Here is a 15570-nt window from a genome sequence, read left to right as displayed (position 1 = left end):
CCAGCACCTGTTGAAAGCAAACCAGAGTACTCAGTCCTCCGAAATGTCTCCAGTGATCATGAATACCACACAGACTTTGCTCCCAAATCTTAACTTTCCACTTGCCCTAACAGTTAAACTCTAAACCCATTTGATATTATATGCAGCAAAATTGGATACTGTAACACTTGAGCTAATTTCACTTGTTTTTATTCTGTCCCACTTTTCTGTCCATTGTCGGAAAACTGCTTATTCCCAGGAAGGCTTGGGGTGACCTGGACCCTATAATAAAATACAAGTAGGGACAAATGCCTGGTTTGGATAGTGGTCTATTAGAGTGCCCCATTATTATTGAAAATGGGTTATTATAAAAAAATGTACATATTCCAAGCTGAGTATGTTTCAGATTTGAGTGCTGAGATCTTGAAAACCCAAATATATATTTTTATACTATATATATATATTATTTATATATAATTTGGGTATGCCTAATGCTCTATGTTTACTCTGGAATCTGTAACGATAACATGAAACACAAAAATTCCAGCAACCAATTCACACAAGGAACTGTAACATGAAATAATGCTTAAGTATGGTGTTATTTTTTACAATATATTTGTCTTTATGCTAGAAAATTACTTTCTCTTTGTTTGGCTGATCCCACACTTTTGCTTTTTTGCCTACATTCAGTTACCTCTAATTAAAAATGTATAGTCTCACACTGAACAGTTCTTCCTAAAATGATATTCAGACCAGAACTTAATGGTTAGAAAATAGGTCATTTTGCCAGCATGGATAAATTCTGTGTTTGCTCCTCTGACAGTACTAGAAGAAAAGAATCCCTGAGCAGAAAAATACATTTTAAAGAAAAGCAGGGAAAAGATGTCTCAAAACAAGGTTAACTGACACACAGCATAGAAAAGAAGAAACAAGCAGAAAAAATTGCATAGTTAAAAAGAGAATTTGGCTTCTTATTGAGAGGCACCAACTGCACATACTCTACTCCAACATACAGAACAATTCTGACAGTTGTTCTTTCAAAACATGTTATGTGCCAGCTTCATTAAGTCATCTTTGTAATCATGAAGTAAACACTTGGAGAACTAATGGTGTGTAACAATGGAAATTTTAATGGCCAGCTATATAAAAAAACCATAAATTAACACCCTAATAATAAAAAAGGAAAACAGTCTGGCATGCCAGCACTTACCAGGTGCATAGTAATTGTTACATAAAGACCAGCTCCAGACTGTATGTTAGGAAAAGTATTTTTTGTTTTTGATATGAACCACAGACGTCTATATAATCCCAACAGGACCACATACAATGCCATTGTGTCTTGTATATACAATTCAGGGAGTACAAAGTTCTTTGCTCGCTAATCCAAATAAAATTGTTTACATCTTAAAAAGATTATGGTCCTGTTTTCTATTAACCTGATCAAATGTTATAGTGTAAAAATAGTATTTTGTTTGTTGTCATGTCTAAAGAGAGTGGATTGCAGGACTTTCATTTTGAATAATGTACAGTGCCTTAAAAAAGTATTCAGACCCTTCCTGTGGTGTCCCATTTTGTAGAATTACAGTACAAAAAGATGCATACACATTGTTTTAAAATTATTTTTGAATGTTTGCATTCAAAACCTGAATGCTGAAACTGAGGGCTTCTAAGGGTAAGATACGTTACAATACTGTAAATACCAGCAAACACCAAAGAGAAAAAACTGAAACATTTTGATTGCATAAGTATTAAGACCTGTGAGCTCAATTATTGGTATTGGTACTGTATACACTTCTTTTTTGGGAAGTCTCTACCACCTTTTCATACTGACTTGGTAAACTATTTGTCCATTTTTCTTGACAGATTTCCTCCAGCTCTTTCAGGTTGCTTTGTGATAATTTATTGACAGCATTCTTTAAGACTTTCCACGAATTCTAAAAAGAATTCAAGTCAGTTATTTGACTGGGCCGCTCAAAAACATTCAATTTCTTAGTTCAGTGTAGCTTTGCCTTGAGGGCTGATATTGTCCTGTAGAGAGGTGAATTTCTGCCATTTTAAGGCTTTTGCAGACTGAAACATGTTCCTGTAGGACCTACCTGTACTTTACTCTGTCCTTTTCCTCTTATATCCTAATGAGCTTTACAGTCACTGCTTTTAGAAAAAATCCATTAGCATAATGTTGTCACTACCATGTTTAATTGTAGGGAGGATGTTGACTGGGTGATGCATTGAGCCTTATCTAATGCTTAATTTTTGTCTCATATGAATACAAAATCTTTTGCCATACTGTATGTTTGCAGTATCGCTTAAATGCTTTGTTGTAAACTGCAGTTACTGTAGCATTAGAGAAAGGTTAACCACTCTGCCATAAAGTCTAATTTTGTGAAGTGTTGTGGATATTGTCGACTGATGCACATTTTTGCCCTCTCAGCCATAAAACTCTGTAGCTCTTGTTGTCAGTTGTCACTGGCTTCATAGTGGCAATCCCTCAAAAGTTCCCTTCTTGTCTAGCTACTCGTGCTGGGACGTTTGGATCTGGGAAATGTCTAGGTGGTATGATGGGCCTTCTAATTCTTTAATTAATTGAACAGACTGCAATCAGGGGGAAATTTTACTTCACTATTTTTTGTACCCCATCTCCTGTTTGTGTTTTTCAATGAGTTTATCCCTGACTTGCTTTGAAAAGCTTTCAAAGCAACAATAATTCTGTCTTAATAATTCTGTAAGGTACTGTATACCTATGATACTTATTATAGGTATTATTGTTCAAAATACTAATAATAGCTTCTCTATATGAGCTTAGACCTAGAACAGTATTTTCCATAAAGAAACATACAAGATAACACTGCTTCTTAAAGCTTTGCATTTACAGTAGTTCTAAACAGAAGACATTCCATGTTCAAAACAAAAATGTACGAAAGTGATAAGCTGTTTTTTTTATTTAAAACGGTCAAACATGAGGAGGAAAGAAAAATATTTGGTCCATTGCAAAACACCAGCAATGGTTTTAATGTGAAGCAAGTGCCATTTAATAAGAAGAGCTTCCGAGTACTGAATTCAAATAGTCTATATTAAAAGGTGATTAAGTCACACTGAAACAAACTCTTTTGTCTGGTTTAATTGTACATTAGGAACAATGAAGACAGTGGCACAGTGGGGGTTGGTGCATGCAAAACCATACACATGCAAAAACAGAAAATAAACAGAATTGAGCCTTTAGGCAAGCACTTAACAGGTACCTCAGAAGTAACGTCATTAGCGAGCAATAAACGGGCGTACTGATGGAAAGGAAAGAATCAACATTTAGTCATTAGTCAGTCAATGTGAAACATTGGAAATGGTGTAAAGAACAACATTAGAAAATACAGCCTCCCCTTTGCAGCACATGTGGGGCGTTACTGTAGCCAGCCAGATGCAAGGTAGTCAATGTAAGTTACTTTTTTTTTATAGTGAAGATTATCACTATACTTGTTTTAAGAGTCATTAAATGAAATGTTCAGGATCAAAGCTGTACAGTATATGCAATGAAACAATGGAGGCTTAAAAAAAGGTTTTAGACGCGTGGTGCTTAAAAACGTCACAGATCTTGCAGTTGATAGAAATAGTTTCAAAATAGAGACACCTGCAATAAATCATAATTTTGACTTTACTTAAACCTAAATAAACCTTTTAATAAACCTTTCAATTGTCCCTGCCACATTAATGTTTATAACTTCCAATATTTTCTGAGTATGACTTGCTCTCAGTGTTACATTAAGGTTAATTGGTAGTGCTGTGGAATCAGTGACAGAAAACATCTTTGTATTTAAATGTGGAACAGAGGTACAAACTTTTTGAGCAAAGGTAGCCACACATCCATACAAAGGGGATACTGCTGCACATTGTTTTTCATTTAAAAAGATGACAATAATGCAAAAACAGTCAGCACTTGATATATATGCTAAAAGACTAAAAACCTCCACTTTATGAGCACCCTGTAGCAATGAGTCATTTCCTCTCTTTTGGTGTCTTCTTTTCCATGTGTAGAATTTACATTTAAAGCTAAATAACTACTTTAGCTTCAATGTTTTCATTCACTGTGAATTCACATGTTCTATTATTCCTTAAACAGCAAAGTTCAGAACACCTTGGTGACTGTAAATATGTTTAACTGCCAAAAGTCTCAGTACATTTACTAAAGATTAATTAAGGAATTTATAAGTGGGAATTCATACTTAATGTAAGAATATTAAAAACAAATCCAGAAAGCATCTTGAACAATGCTGCGTTTCACTGGTGAGCTACAAATGTACTATTTAATAAGCTGCTCTTTATACATGTTAATTCATTTTATACATAATTAATACAGGAGTTATAAAATATTATAGCTCTAAATATTAAGCATACACACACAATATTAAAGTTTAGCAATAAAGGGACATTTCATGCAGGCATTATACTTTGTGGTATTGACAAATACTCTAAATATTTCATTTTAGTTTGCTTTATTAATACTTTATTAACTCTTTATATCTAATAAAGGTGTGTAAAAACATTCATAAACAACACCTTAGTATAACAATACCTCAGTATATTTTTTCTATAACCTTATAATTCAGATTTTTCAAGCATAGAACAGAAATATAAACTAATTATTTTTCAAGTCTGCAAATGAATTCCTGCCCAAACAAAAGAACAAAAACAAAGAAACAAAAGTAAGAAAAATTAAAAAATTAAATTTGGTTCTAGTTCTAATTTTAAAACATTAAATAGATTATACAGACATTAAGATTTTCTTGTGACCAACTGTTCTTATGTTTTTGTTATTCTAAAACATTTATGGAAAACCTTTAAGTTGAACAAACCAGTATGACATTTCATAATCTTCCAAATTGATATTCAATTCACATTTGACTGGGAACTTGAATCACATTCGTGTAACATGGAATTTGTATCATGCTACTGTATATACACGAGTGCTGACTGTGATGGAAAAAAATTATTACACAGTAATGACTGATTTCACAGTGGTAACTGAGTAACATCTACTTACTGATTGGTTTAAAACCAGTGTATGCGCAGGACACAAATATGTTATCTACTTTGCAGTGTGTCTTTCCACACATTGAGAATTTAAGACCTTCCCACTGTCAGACATAGAATGACTTTATTACTACCACCCGCAGTCCATAATCATATGTTCTTTGTCCCAACCAAGTCTTCTATAGCAGCCTTCACAACAGAGGCTGTAACACAATGTTTTCTGATGTGGAGATGTATACTGAATGCACTATATAGACTTCCTTTGGAATTTTGCAGGATTAGAAACAGTATAAAAGAATCATATATGAGATGCTATAATTTATTTTAGAAAACTGAATAGGAGAATAAAATGGGAGTCTTGGAAATGACTTGTCTCTTGACTGAAAGGCTGATGATTTAGGGAAAAATCTCCAAACATTGGAAAAATAATTGGTATATTACGATGAGATTATAAGTGATAGTATAAATATTCATTATAGAAAATTATTAAACAACGAAATCTCTCATTTTTCATAATTTACTTCTAGCAAGTGGGATGTACTTCAGATTTATAGTTTGATATTTAGTTGGATACTAATTAATGCATTTCATTAAGTAAAGCGCAAGCTGGTAAAAAAAAAACTCATACTAATTTTTGCCTCTACATACAACTTGAACGTATAATGTATCACATTTCCAGTGTTTGTTTTCTGACATACCTCCCTTTAAAAAGACCATTTATTGTTTTCTGTGACAGACGATGTTTATTAGACGATGTCATTACTATTTAAAACATTGTAGAGACAATCATTGTAAAATCTATACATGTCCAATCAATTGAAAAGAATATTGGCTGGAAGTCTTGTTCAATAACTGGCAAAAATACGGTAAATAAACAACCATATACAGCATACACATATATATTGGGAAACTGCAGAACTGGGTTGAGGTTTTTGCCTCACAAGGCCATAGGGGACAATTTACTATTGATGCCGATTACTAATCTCAGAGCCTGTTTAACTCACATTCAATTCAGCAGTTTCCTGATATGTGTATAAATATAATTGTGCTTCACCTGAAAGCCGACCTTAATGGATTGATGAAACAAAACATCAATTGACTGAAATGTTCAGCAAAAAGCAGCCTGACATGTTTTGTAATTAGCAGAGTAATTAGTTTTAGTGTTTTTAACTGGGAAACAGATTTGACCAAAGCAAGTTAAAGGGACTTCACATGACAAAATATACTGTACCTTCAAATAATACCAAACATTATGTATACAGGATATCAACCTGACCAGAAGTGTGAAATGTACCATTGTAGTTTATATTAAGGAAAGGGAAAGTCTAAAATTTCAACACTTTGCCACTACTTTGGACAAAGAATGTTAAGTAGCTGAGATGCTTAATACGGTATTACTAAAAGCACTTAATGCTGTAATTAAATGTAAAAGTGTTCTATGATGACTGCGAGAATTGACCACAGGGAACCTGTGACATTGAATTAGTAGTACTGTGAGTTAATGTGTAGGAACACACATTGCCACTTATCCCACAAGTTGATTAGAATGATGTTGACATGGATTCAGATTCATGTCCCATGCTCTCAAATGACAAGGCCTCCCATCAGAAAACACATGTATACATTGTCATTTCCTGCCTGTAATTGCTTGGATCTAGGTTTGTGTGGATAACAATGGATGTGGATCAAAACGAGAAACCAGAGTGAAAAGTAAGGAAGTCATACGAGAAAGGTAGAAAAACCGAGACTTACACTTGCATCCTCCACCTTCTCTCGCCGTTTCACTTTATGTGTCTCGAAATCCTCCATCAGGGTCTGCATGAAGTTCTTTGGACGCTGGCTACCCCCTGATTCGTCACTGCCCTGGTCTGAGAGAGGAGACGGCAGAGGACCTTCTGACGAGGGGGAGGTAGGTGGGACAGATCGAATTTTTTCAATCTTCCCTGCAAACGAGAGAAACTGTTAGTTATAAATTATCAACCTGCAAGATTAAGCATAGTCTTTAGCGCAGAAATTTGGGCGTCGTTGGGATACATACAGTAGGTTTGCCTTTTTACAGTGAGCACAAGTGACACTCAGCTGGAAGAATGGATTCAAGTGTCTGCAATCCGAGTCAATGTCTCCCATTGCATTTGTTTTGACACCTTCTTAACTTCACTCTCTGTTATGCCTCTTTTTAGCTCTTAGTTTTTCAACTTCATTTTTACTTTACAGACTCTGTGCCACATCATGTCAGTTATGATCTAATTTAAGGGTATGATCTGAATACAGTAGACAAACTCTGTTATGATTGCCTGAGAGACAGAGATTAATGTATAGGAAGTCAAGCTCTATTAAGAGCACACAGGTTTGTCTTAATTTAAATATTTTTATATTATATATTTTTATTATCATATTTTACATTTATTTCTGCTTTTGTTTTAAAGAAAACACCTGGCAATCTGAGGCTTTTCAATTTTGTATAATTTTTGGAATGTTAGACACTCTGTCTATGATAGATAACTCTTCTCAAACCCAGTAAAAATGTGACTTATTCTGAGTGCTTTAATTTTATTCTCATTACGTTTTAACACATAAAGCTTAAATGTTGAAAATAACATTTTTTGCAAACCTGAAAAACTATTATTAATATAAAAATTGTTCTAATTAAGGTTTCATTTGAATTTTACGAACACAGCCTACACTAAAGGTCCTACAAATGCAATGAATCAAAAGAAAAATAATTCTGAAACACATTTAAAATGTTTTGTTCATCTTCCGAAATGAAATCCTGAAAAGGAAAAACAAGTTCTATGTTTACATTAAAGGCCATTTTGCTGGCAGGCAGAGTACAACATAATCTTTATCATTATTAAGGATATTGGAATGATATTTACAATGGGTCTCATACAGGAACTATAACAGTTTTCTTTATCAACTTCAAAACAGAAAGGCTTAGATGGCCTAAGAGATGAATAGTAATCAGAGTACGGAAGTCATAAGAATTGTATATACAATTCAATTCCTGTAAATGGAAGAATTTAATTCTTCTTCTAGGTGACTATTTTAGTTTTAAACAGAAGAGTGTGAGGGGACCTGATTCATGTATTCAAAATCCTCCAAGTATTCAGTTATCGTCAGAGTTAACCAGATGAATTCTTCAGAATCAACATTAAATCAAGAATGACAGGATGCATGTAAGAACTACTGGGAAATGGAAATTTTTACAAAAATGGGTGTGGACGCCAGGAGCAAGCCACACAGCCACATTGTTAAGGCTGACACTCTGGATTCTTTCAAGAAAGAACTTTCAAGTTTAGATCCTTACATTAATTAACAATAAAAATGGATCAAATTGCCTCCTCCAATTTGTAACTTGTGTTACATTCTAGGACATGCAGTTAAATTTAAGGGTAATATTTAAATTATCAGCCTGCAAGATTACGCACAGTCTTAAGCACAGCGGCAAAGATGTGAATTTTTAGTTGTAATTCAAATTAAACAAACATATAAAAGCAGTTAACCTTATATTACATTTTTACATACTGTATGGTGCTCTGAAAACATTGGATGTTTTACAATGGAAGGAAGGATTAAACATAAAAGGTGAAAGGAAAACATCCCTATGAAAACTGAAATTGTTTTGCTTTGCTCTTTTACTGTCAATCAAAGCACAATACTGTATAATAATTCAGCACAAATTGCAATCTAATCAAACTTGTAACAAATTTCCAGCAGTTAAACTATGTAAATCAAGACTCAGCTCTCTTTTACCCAAACGAGGTAGAATTGATTCATAATGTTTTAATAAAATCCCACATTAATGTATTGTATTTCTTACTACTACCACCAGAGGTCACAGTGACTTTAAGGCTGATGTGAGCGATGAACAAAAATGTCACATTTGGATTGGCTTTTTTATTGTGTAACATCCAAAGCCAAAAGTTTTTCAAAGGGATACACAAACTGCATATCCACTTATGATGTGCACCTACAATCTTCTGGCTCAGAGCAATGAGGTCAGGGATATCAGAACCCCTCACTATTCAGAATGAGCCAATGAGCTGAAGTAATAATATGATGGAGGAAGGGATGCAAAATGATGAATGCAATGCACAGGGTGTTATTTAAATATTAATTATAATTAATATTATAATGATATAATATTTACTTGGAGTTTTGGAGGGTAAGCTCTTGCTCTCTAATTTTCTTCATACTATTACATTTGTTCTCAAAAGGGGGATTTAGGACTTGCTTTGCAAATATAAAGCTTTAGCATTATGTGATAATTTATTTTTAAATGCCTGTTTGTATTGATCAAGGCAATAACCAGGCTTTTCAAACTATCCACAGACAAGATGATGCTTATTTGATAACCCCTGTGACGTGCCCTGCTCAATCCAGTCTAGACAGTTGTCATACTGACGCTCTAGGGAGAGAGACCTTTGGTTGATTCCTGGAACCAAGAATGTACTGTACTTCAATTATCATTACCAGCTGAGGAAAAGAGAAGTATTTTGCAGAAGATCACAGTTTTTGTGTGTCTTCACTGGATTTCCTATTAGCATATGCATAAATTCTTTAACAGCACAACATAAAAAAAATCACATCTACAGTATGTCCATGTAATGCAAAACATCTAAAGTGTATAAACTGTTCAATTAACATTGTTTTATGGCATCATCATTTAATCCTCCCTCTTACTATGAATGACCTTAAAAGCAATATTTTTCATTTTGAAGAAATTCTTAAACATGCAATTGAAATATGCTGGCAACTGCCACAAAGCCATTTTTTGGGTGAAGAAGAAAAGAAAAAGCAGTGATTCATAGTGCCGGATACAGATGTCTTCATTCCAAGGCAACAGATCTAATCTGTTGGAATGTAAAATTAACTAAGTAGTGAATAATGGACAATATGAAGCTAAATATTGGTATTTCCTGGAACAATAAACCAGTGATTGTATGCTATTCTTTTTTTATTAAAAAATACTTGTGATTGGTTTGAAAAAAAATCAATGGAAACTCAAAGATGAACCTTCGTAGATTATTACTGTAAATTAAGAATTTAGTCATAGTTATCAATAAATTAAATTGTGTGAATGAAGGGTTTAAATGTTTAAATCTATAAGTAAAGTAACTGTCTTCCATGCATCCTCCTCAGTTTTTTTCCCTGTACAGAACTAGGTGAGGTTTGCATTCTAACCATTTGATTCCTTCTTTCCTAAAGATTGTTTGGTTTGCATTTTTCCAAAAGTGGTTTACTGCAGGTTGTCCCGTTGTTAACATTGCTGCTGAGGATAAAAATAGATAGGTTTTGAATCACTGTTGGTTTTATAATGGTTTCACTAGGAACAACAACATCCAAGAACTGAATGCTTTGTGAATGCTTGGGATAAGTTTAGCTTAACTCCCTTGGTAAATGGGTAGCTCACTGGCCATAGGATAAGGAGGCTTGAATCCCAGTCAGAAGGAGTGAACCGAGGGACAGCTGGAAGGTGGAGATGAAGAGGAGGAGGGATGCTTCAGAGGAATGCAAAGGGAGGCAATTGAGTTGAGTGTACCGTGTACCATATGTAGTTTATTCTGTAATGGTGGTGATTAGGTACAGCTGTGTGAGATTGACTTGTCATTGTTATCCCTCCCAAACTTCAGTTACTTTCATTGAATAAAATTATTAAATGGTTGTCGGTTTTGATGAAACATTGAGCTACAAGAAAGAGCAGGCAAGGCATGTTATGCTCTGTGGCAATGCTTCTCAAGCTGTGTGCCATGGCACACTGGTGTTATGTGGAAAGGTCTCAGGTGTGCCATTGAAAAAGAAAAGAACACGTTTAAAACATGAGGGTCAGGAGATACTTTCCCTTCTTGAACCAGCTGTGTACTGCTGTACATCATTGTAACAAGCTCATAGTGAACAAATTCAAGTCCAAAAAGTGATGTGAAATATTTCTTGGTTCTTTGTGTCACTTTGAATTAAATATAATTTATTGCACTATGAGTACTGATTATTATAAAATAATTTTGTGTGCTGCAAAAAGATTTTGTTGTTAAACGTTTGCCATGAGCTGAAAGGTTTGGAATCTAGGGATCTATGGTAAACAAAGAATGTACACTAAGTAGAAAGCCATTGTATTTGTGTTGCAAAGTCAAAGTTAAAAAACAGCTTTTAAAGAGATACTGGATATTACCTGGTGCTGTCTTTCCTGTGAGTGTTAATCTTGCAGGCAAGCTACCACTTTTCTTAATGGGGCTTGGAGCGGTGCTCAAGCTCTGTCGTTGTCTTCTCAGCTCTTCTTCCCGTTCTTGGGCAGCACGGATCTCCTCCTCAATCATGGATAGAGTTCTTTGCTTCTTGGAACGCAACTTGAAGGGCCCAGCGCTGACCTCTGTCTCTTGTGCCCTCGTTGCTGAGGCTGTACTTCTGAGCTCAGCTGCCTGAGAGTATTTGCTGAAGTAGCTAAACTCTTGCCGGTCGTTTTTAGGAGGGGACTGGTTGGAGCCAATGACCAGAGGTGTAATGGTTTCTGTAGCATCTACTGTTGTCTCAACTGTAATCTTTGGAGCTTGGCCTCTCTTTTCCTGCATTAAAGGTGACACCTGGCATGATTCAACATTTCTGTTTTCCTGCATTGAAGTTGACAACTGAGATGGCTCATTGTCTGTCTTTTGTTGCAATGGAGATGAGACCTGGGGTGTCTCAAAATTAGACTTCTCTTCAGAGGATGAAAATGGGTTTTCAGTGACTTCCGCATGCTTTTCTGTGCTGAGAGCTGGGGTCAACTGCTGTGCTTCCAATTCATTTGTCTGTTGAGCAATAGCTTGCTGGATTGCATTTTGGACCAAGATACCCGCATGGTATTCCAGCTGGTCCTCTGTCAGAATGGCTCCTTGATAGGAAGACTGAAGTACAGAAACACTGTGTTCATTGGGTGATTTGGCTCCCCCTTCCATTTTGCCATCAACTGGTGTTGTGACTTGTGGGGTTGATGGGAAAGAGAAATCTCCTAGGGAGTTTTCCAAAAAGGCATTCATGGTCTCATTGGAAGCTCCACTATCACTCACATTATCCATGCTAAAGTCATTAGACAGGGTCTCCAAGACAGTAGTGTCCTGTGACCTGAGAGAGAGGTCATCTAATCCTGAATCAATCTCCTCTGGATGGTAGGATGTATTCACTGACTGTTGTAAAGTATATATTTCGGAATCTTCATCTTTCAATATAGTCATTACTGCTCGGGCACATGTAAAATCTCCATCTTCCATCCAATCCTTGTTGCTTTCTTTCACATCACTGGGTGTAGATGACTCTTTTACATCTGTGTCTTCTGGAATGCAATATATCTTCTCTGCTTTGACTGTGGTTACTTCGCTGACCTCCTCATGCTCAGGTTTGACTTGGCCTTTGATAGGGCTTTCCACTGTTATGGAGCTGGTTGCTTTCTCCACATGGGTAACCTCTGGTGCTCTGGAAAATGGTTTGGCAGAATAAAGTTTGGGAGCCACGGTTCTTTTTGGAGCAACAGGCTGCTTGGAGTTTTCCATCAACAAAAACTGCTTCCGTGCTGTTGAGAAGTCAATCTGTTTTGTGACAATGTCTTCCTTGTTGACTGTGGTAGGCTCTGGTGGCACAATAGAGGCAACTGTCTGCTTAGGTGATGTTTGTGGCACATGTAATATTTCAGGCTTCTTTTGCTTACGTTCTTCATACTTCTTATATGATTCTAACTGATCAGCGTCTAGCTGTTCTTCCACTGTCTTCTCTTGAGGAGGATTCCACCATTTGGCAGCAATTCCAGGGTTTTTCTTGACTGCCTGGCTCTTAATTAGCTCCCTCCTCTCCCTCTCTAGCTCTGCGATCTCCTCTGAGGGCCGGATTTTCTTTACCCGGATGCACTCCTTCTCTAAACTGCTGTCAAAGAGTTTGGATGGCTTCTTCTCTTCTTGGAAAGCCCGTAGCTCAAACCGGGCCTCTTTCTTGATGGTTGTCAAAACTGGTTCACCTGACAATTTCTTGTAATCCTGCTCATCTATTCCCGAGTGACCATTGGGCTTCACCTGGCTGGAATCTTGGTTTTCTAGAAGGGGCATTGGCCTCCTCTCTACTAATATAACTTCATTGGTAAATGGTGATGACCCACCAGAAACATGTACAGATGGTCCTGAGCCCTCAATGTTGATTGCATTTGGTTCAGGAGAAGAGGTTCCATTCAAAGTGCTCTCAGTAACTGAATCACAGCAGTTGGCTTCCAACACCTCATCAAGATAACGTATCTCCTTGGCAACATCACTATCTAGTGACTCATGTCTGTTTTTCATGCCATTTTGGCCACTGCTGGGAATGCAGTTATGCTGATTCTCTGACTGGGATTCAGAAAAGGGTGATTCACATTCCATTTTGCGTTTGCTTCCAGTTGTAACGCTGACAGAGTCGAAGAAACTCACACTCTTCAAGGGTCTTTCCTTCTTCAGCTCAGTGTCATCCTCTGTGGTTCTGGAGGAAGATTTCTGAAAGACATCAAAAGTGAATATCAAAGTTATATTATGGCAAATCAAAGTCTAATAATCAATTTACAGATCCTATTTTTGCAGAATTTGTGCTTTGTTAAATTAATTTTCTTTGACAGAAATCTTCTTTGTCTTGTCCATTACAACCTGCAGTGTAAAATAAACAATGCATGAAGGTACTGTATGCAGTGAATGAAGAGACATTCAATTACTTTTCAATTAATTCAATACTTGATCATGCCTGAAACTTTGACTTCAGTATTCTTTTTATTGTAGATGATTTTAGAATTAATTTGGCTTGTGATATGTAACAGCATTGCATGCAGACAGATGATACACATCTAGTCTTTGTTAATTATAGCTGCACTCAAAATCCTCTAAATAGCTTTACACCTCCATGTCACCAGCAGACGTCACACCTTGTAACCTCTCCCTGTCACAGATGTTGGTGGTACAAATTAGATAACCCACATACACCAATGGTTAATCCTCTTTTGTAACTAATAAAAGCCCGCTGTCAAAACAACTCTTCTGTTTAATAGAATTGCATCAGAACATGCTGTACATTTTCCATTGATGGTCTTATTATAGTGATATTTGATATTGTAATCATTAGGATTACTTTAGTTCAGGTGGGTAGCTGCGTCAGCATGCGTAGTCTGCAAAGGAAGAAGGCTTCACAGCCGAAACGTTGTGTTTTCTCTCTTCTCTTTTCAGCATGGAATAAACATATTACTTGTTCCTTATTAGGATTACTTTGCTTGTTTGGGTATATGGTGAAAATGGAAATATTATATCAGACATACTTGTTGAAACAATACTATCTACTATATGTGTATGGCTGGGTAGAAAATCAATTCTAAATATTAGCAAACAGAAATGTATTAATTATTGCAGTGAAATTAAAAACTGGTATCTATTGACTCATCGGTGCATAGTAAGGATAACTAATGTCTAGAAAAACATTCAATACAAACCCATCCAATCCCAGCAGTAGCCAACCAGTTGAGTACTGCTTTTTAAGTAATTCAGAAAAACACTAGACAGTATGACCTGAACTTTGATCCAAATATGATTTGTCCTGATTTGATCTTCAAAAACCTTAAAACTCCAACAAGCAGGCCTTCAATAGCATAGAAAAAGAATCTGTATGGGAATAAGTCTAGAAGTGTTTTGTTAATATAAAAAGAATAATAGCAGTAATAGGAGTAAGGTGATTAATTTGTTCTGGATATACTGAGTATTACATAGGATATGGCATTTTTAAATCACTTGCCTATTTCCTTCACAGTTTGCTTTATAAAGCAGATGTATAATTTTCACTCAGAAACTATGTAAACTTCTTTTTGTGTTTTGCTCCCTCTGGAGAAAGTCATACTTTTCTATAATTCAGGAATCTGACACAAAAAGATTCTTGTTTATTGTAACTCTCAGGGCCTGAAGCAGTGTCATCCTCTTCCTTTATATACCCTTTAAAAGAAGAAGTGTCCTTAATTCTAAAATACAAAGCATGTATTGCAAATGTATCTTGAGAAATGTTCTTGTGGGTGAAAAAAATGCAGGGGACTAAATAATGATTTTAAAACAAAAGATAAAAGAACAGTATGTCCTATGTTAAAATTAGACATTTATGTACAGACCTAAATTTCAGAACTATCTGAAATTAAACAACAAACATAAGAAAGGCAAGTCTGTCTTATGGTGTATTGTTTTTCTTAGATTCCTGTGACAGCCCAACCACAACAACAAAAAATACTTAACCTTTTTTTAAATAAAAAATATGTATCATATGTATCATGATCTCAGCTTACAAGTAAAGAGGAAATGTGAAATTGTGATACAGCTCAAGTTGCAGTTTTACAGTGAAATCTTCTAAAATGGGCAACCCTGTTAATCCAGTTTCCTAGACCTATTGTTAGGGTGTACATTTTTCATGACCTATTTTTTAATTGTGACTCCGTCCACCAGTCTCAAGATGTTCATGCAGCTTCTTAGTAAACAATGTAATTAGCAGTTTCTACACTTAAATAACTTAAATTATATCATTGAAATTGCATCTGCTTGCACACATCAGCAATTCTGG

The 15570-nt window shown here is 35.6% G+C and overlaps 1 protein-coding gene across 3 annotated transcripts in view; it reads right to left on the bottom strand.

Annotated features, from left to right (window-relative positions):
* Positions 1-3082: 3082 nt before the first annotated feature.
* The window catches only part of LOC148673605 (PALM2-AKAP2 fusion protein-like), a 48180-nt gene continuing 35692 nt past the window's right edge, over positions 3083-15570 (bottom strand). For all 3 annotated transcript variants that reach the window (XM_088630246.1, XM_088630244.1, XM_088630245.1), the window contains exons 2-4: positions 11171-13487; positions 6754-6944; positions 3083-3257 (exon numbers count right to left, since the gene is read on the bottom strand). In XM_088630246.1, coding sequence (XP_088486372.1) covers positions 3096-3257; positions 6754-6944; positions 11171-13376 — 2559 coding nt within the window. In that variant the 5' untranslated portion in view covers positions 13377-13487 and the 3' untranslated portion in view covers positions 3083-3095. The remainder of the gene's footprint in view (positions 3258-6753; positions 6945-11170; positions 13488-15570) is intronic.

The sequence above is a fragment of the Lepisosteus platostomus genome, chromosome 4 (genome assembly GCF_059453375.1).
Source record: "Lepisosteus platostomus isolate fLepPlt1 chromosome 4, fLepPlt1.hap1, whole genome shotgun sequence".
Taxonomy (NCBI): domain Eukaryota; kingdom Metazoa; phylum Chordata; class Actinopteri; order Semionotiformes; family Lepisosteidae; genus Lepisosteus; species Lepisosteus platostomus.
The sequence above is the reverse complement of the archived record's forward strand: the minus strand, read 5'-3'. Positions and strand labels throughout refer to the sequence as shown.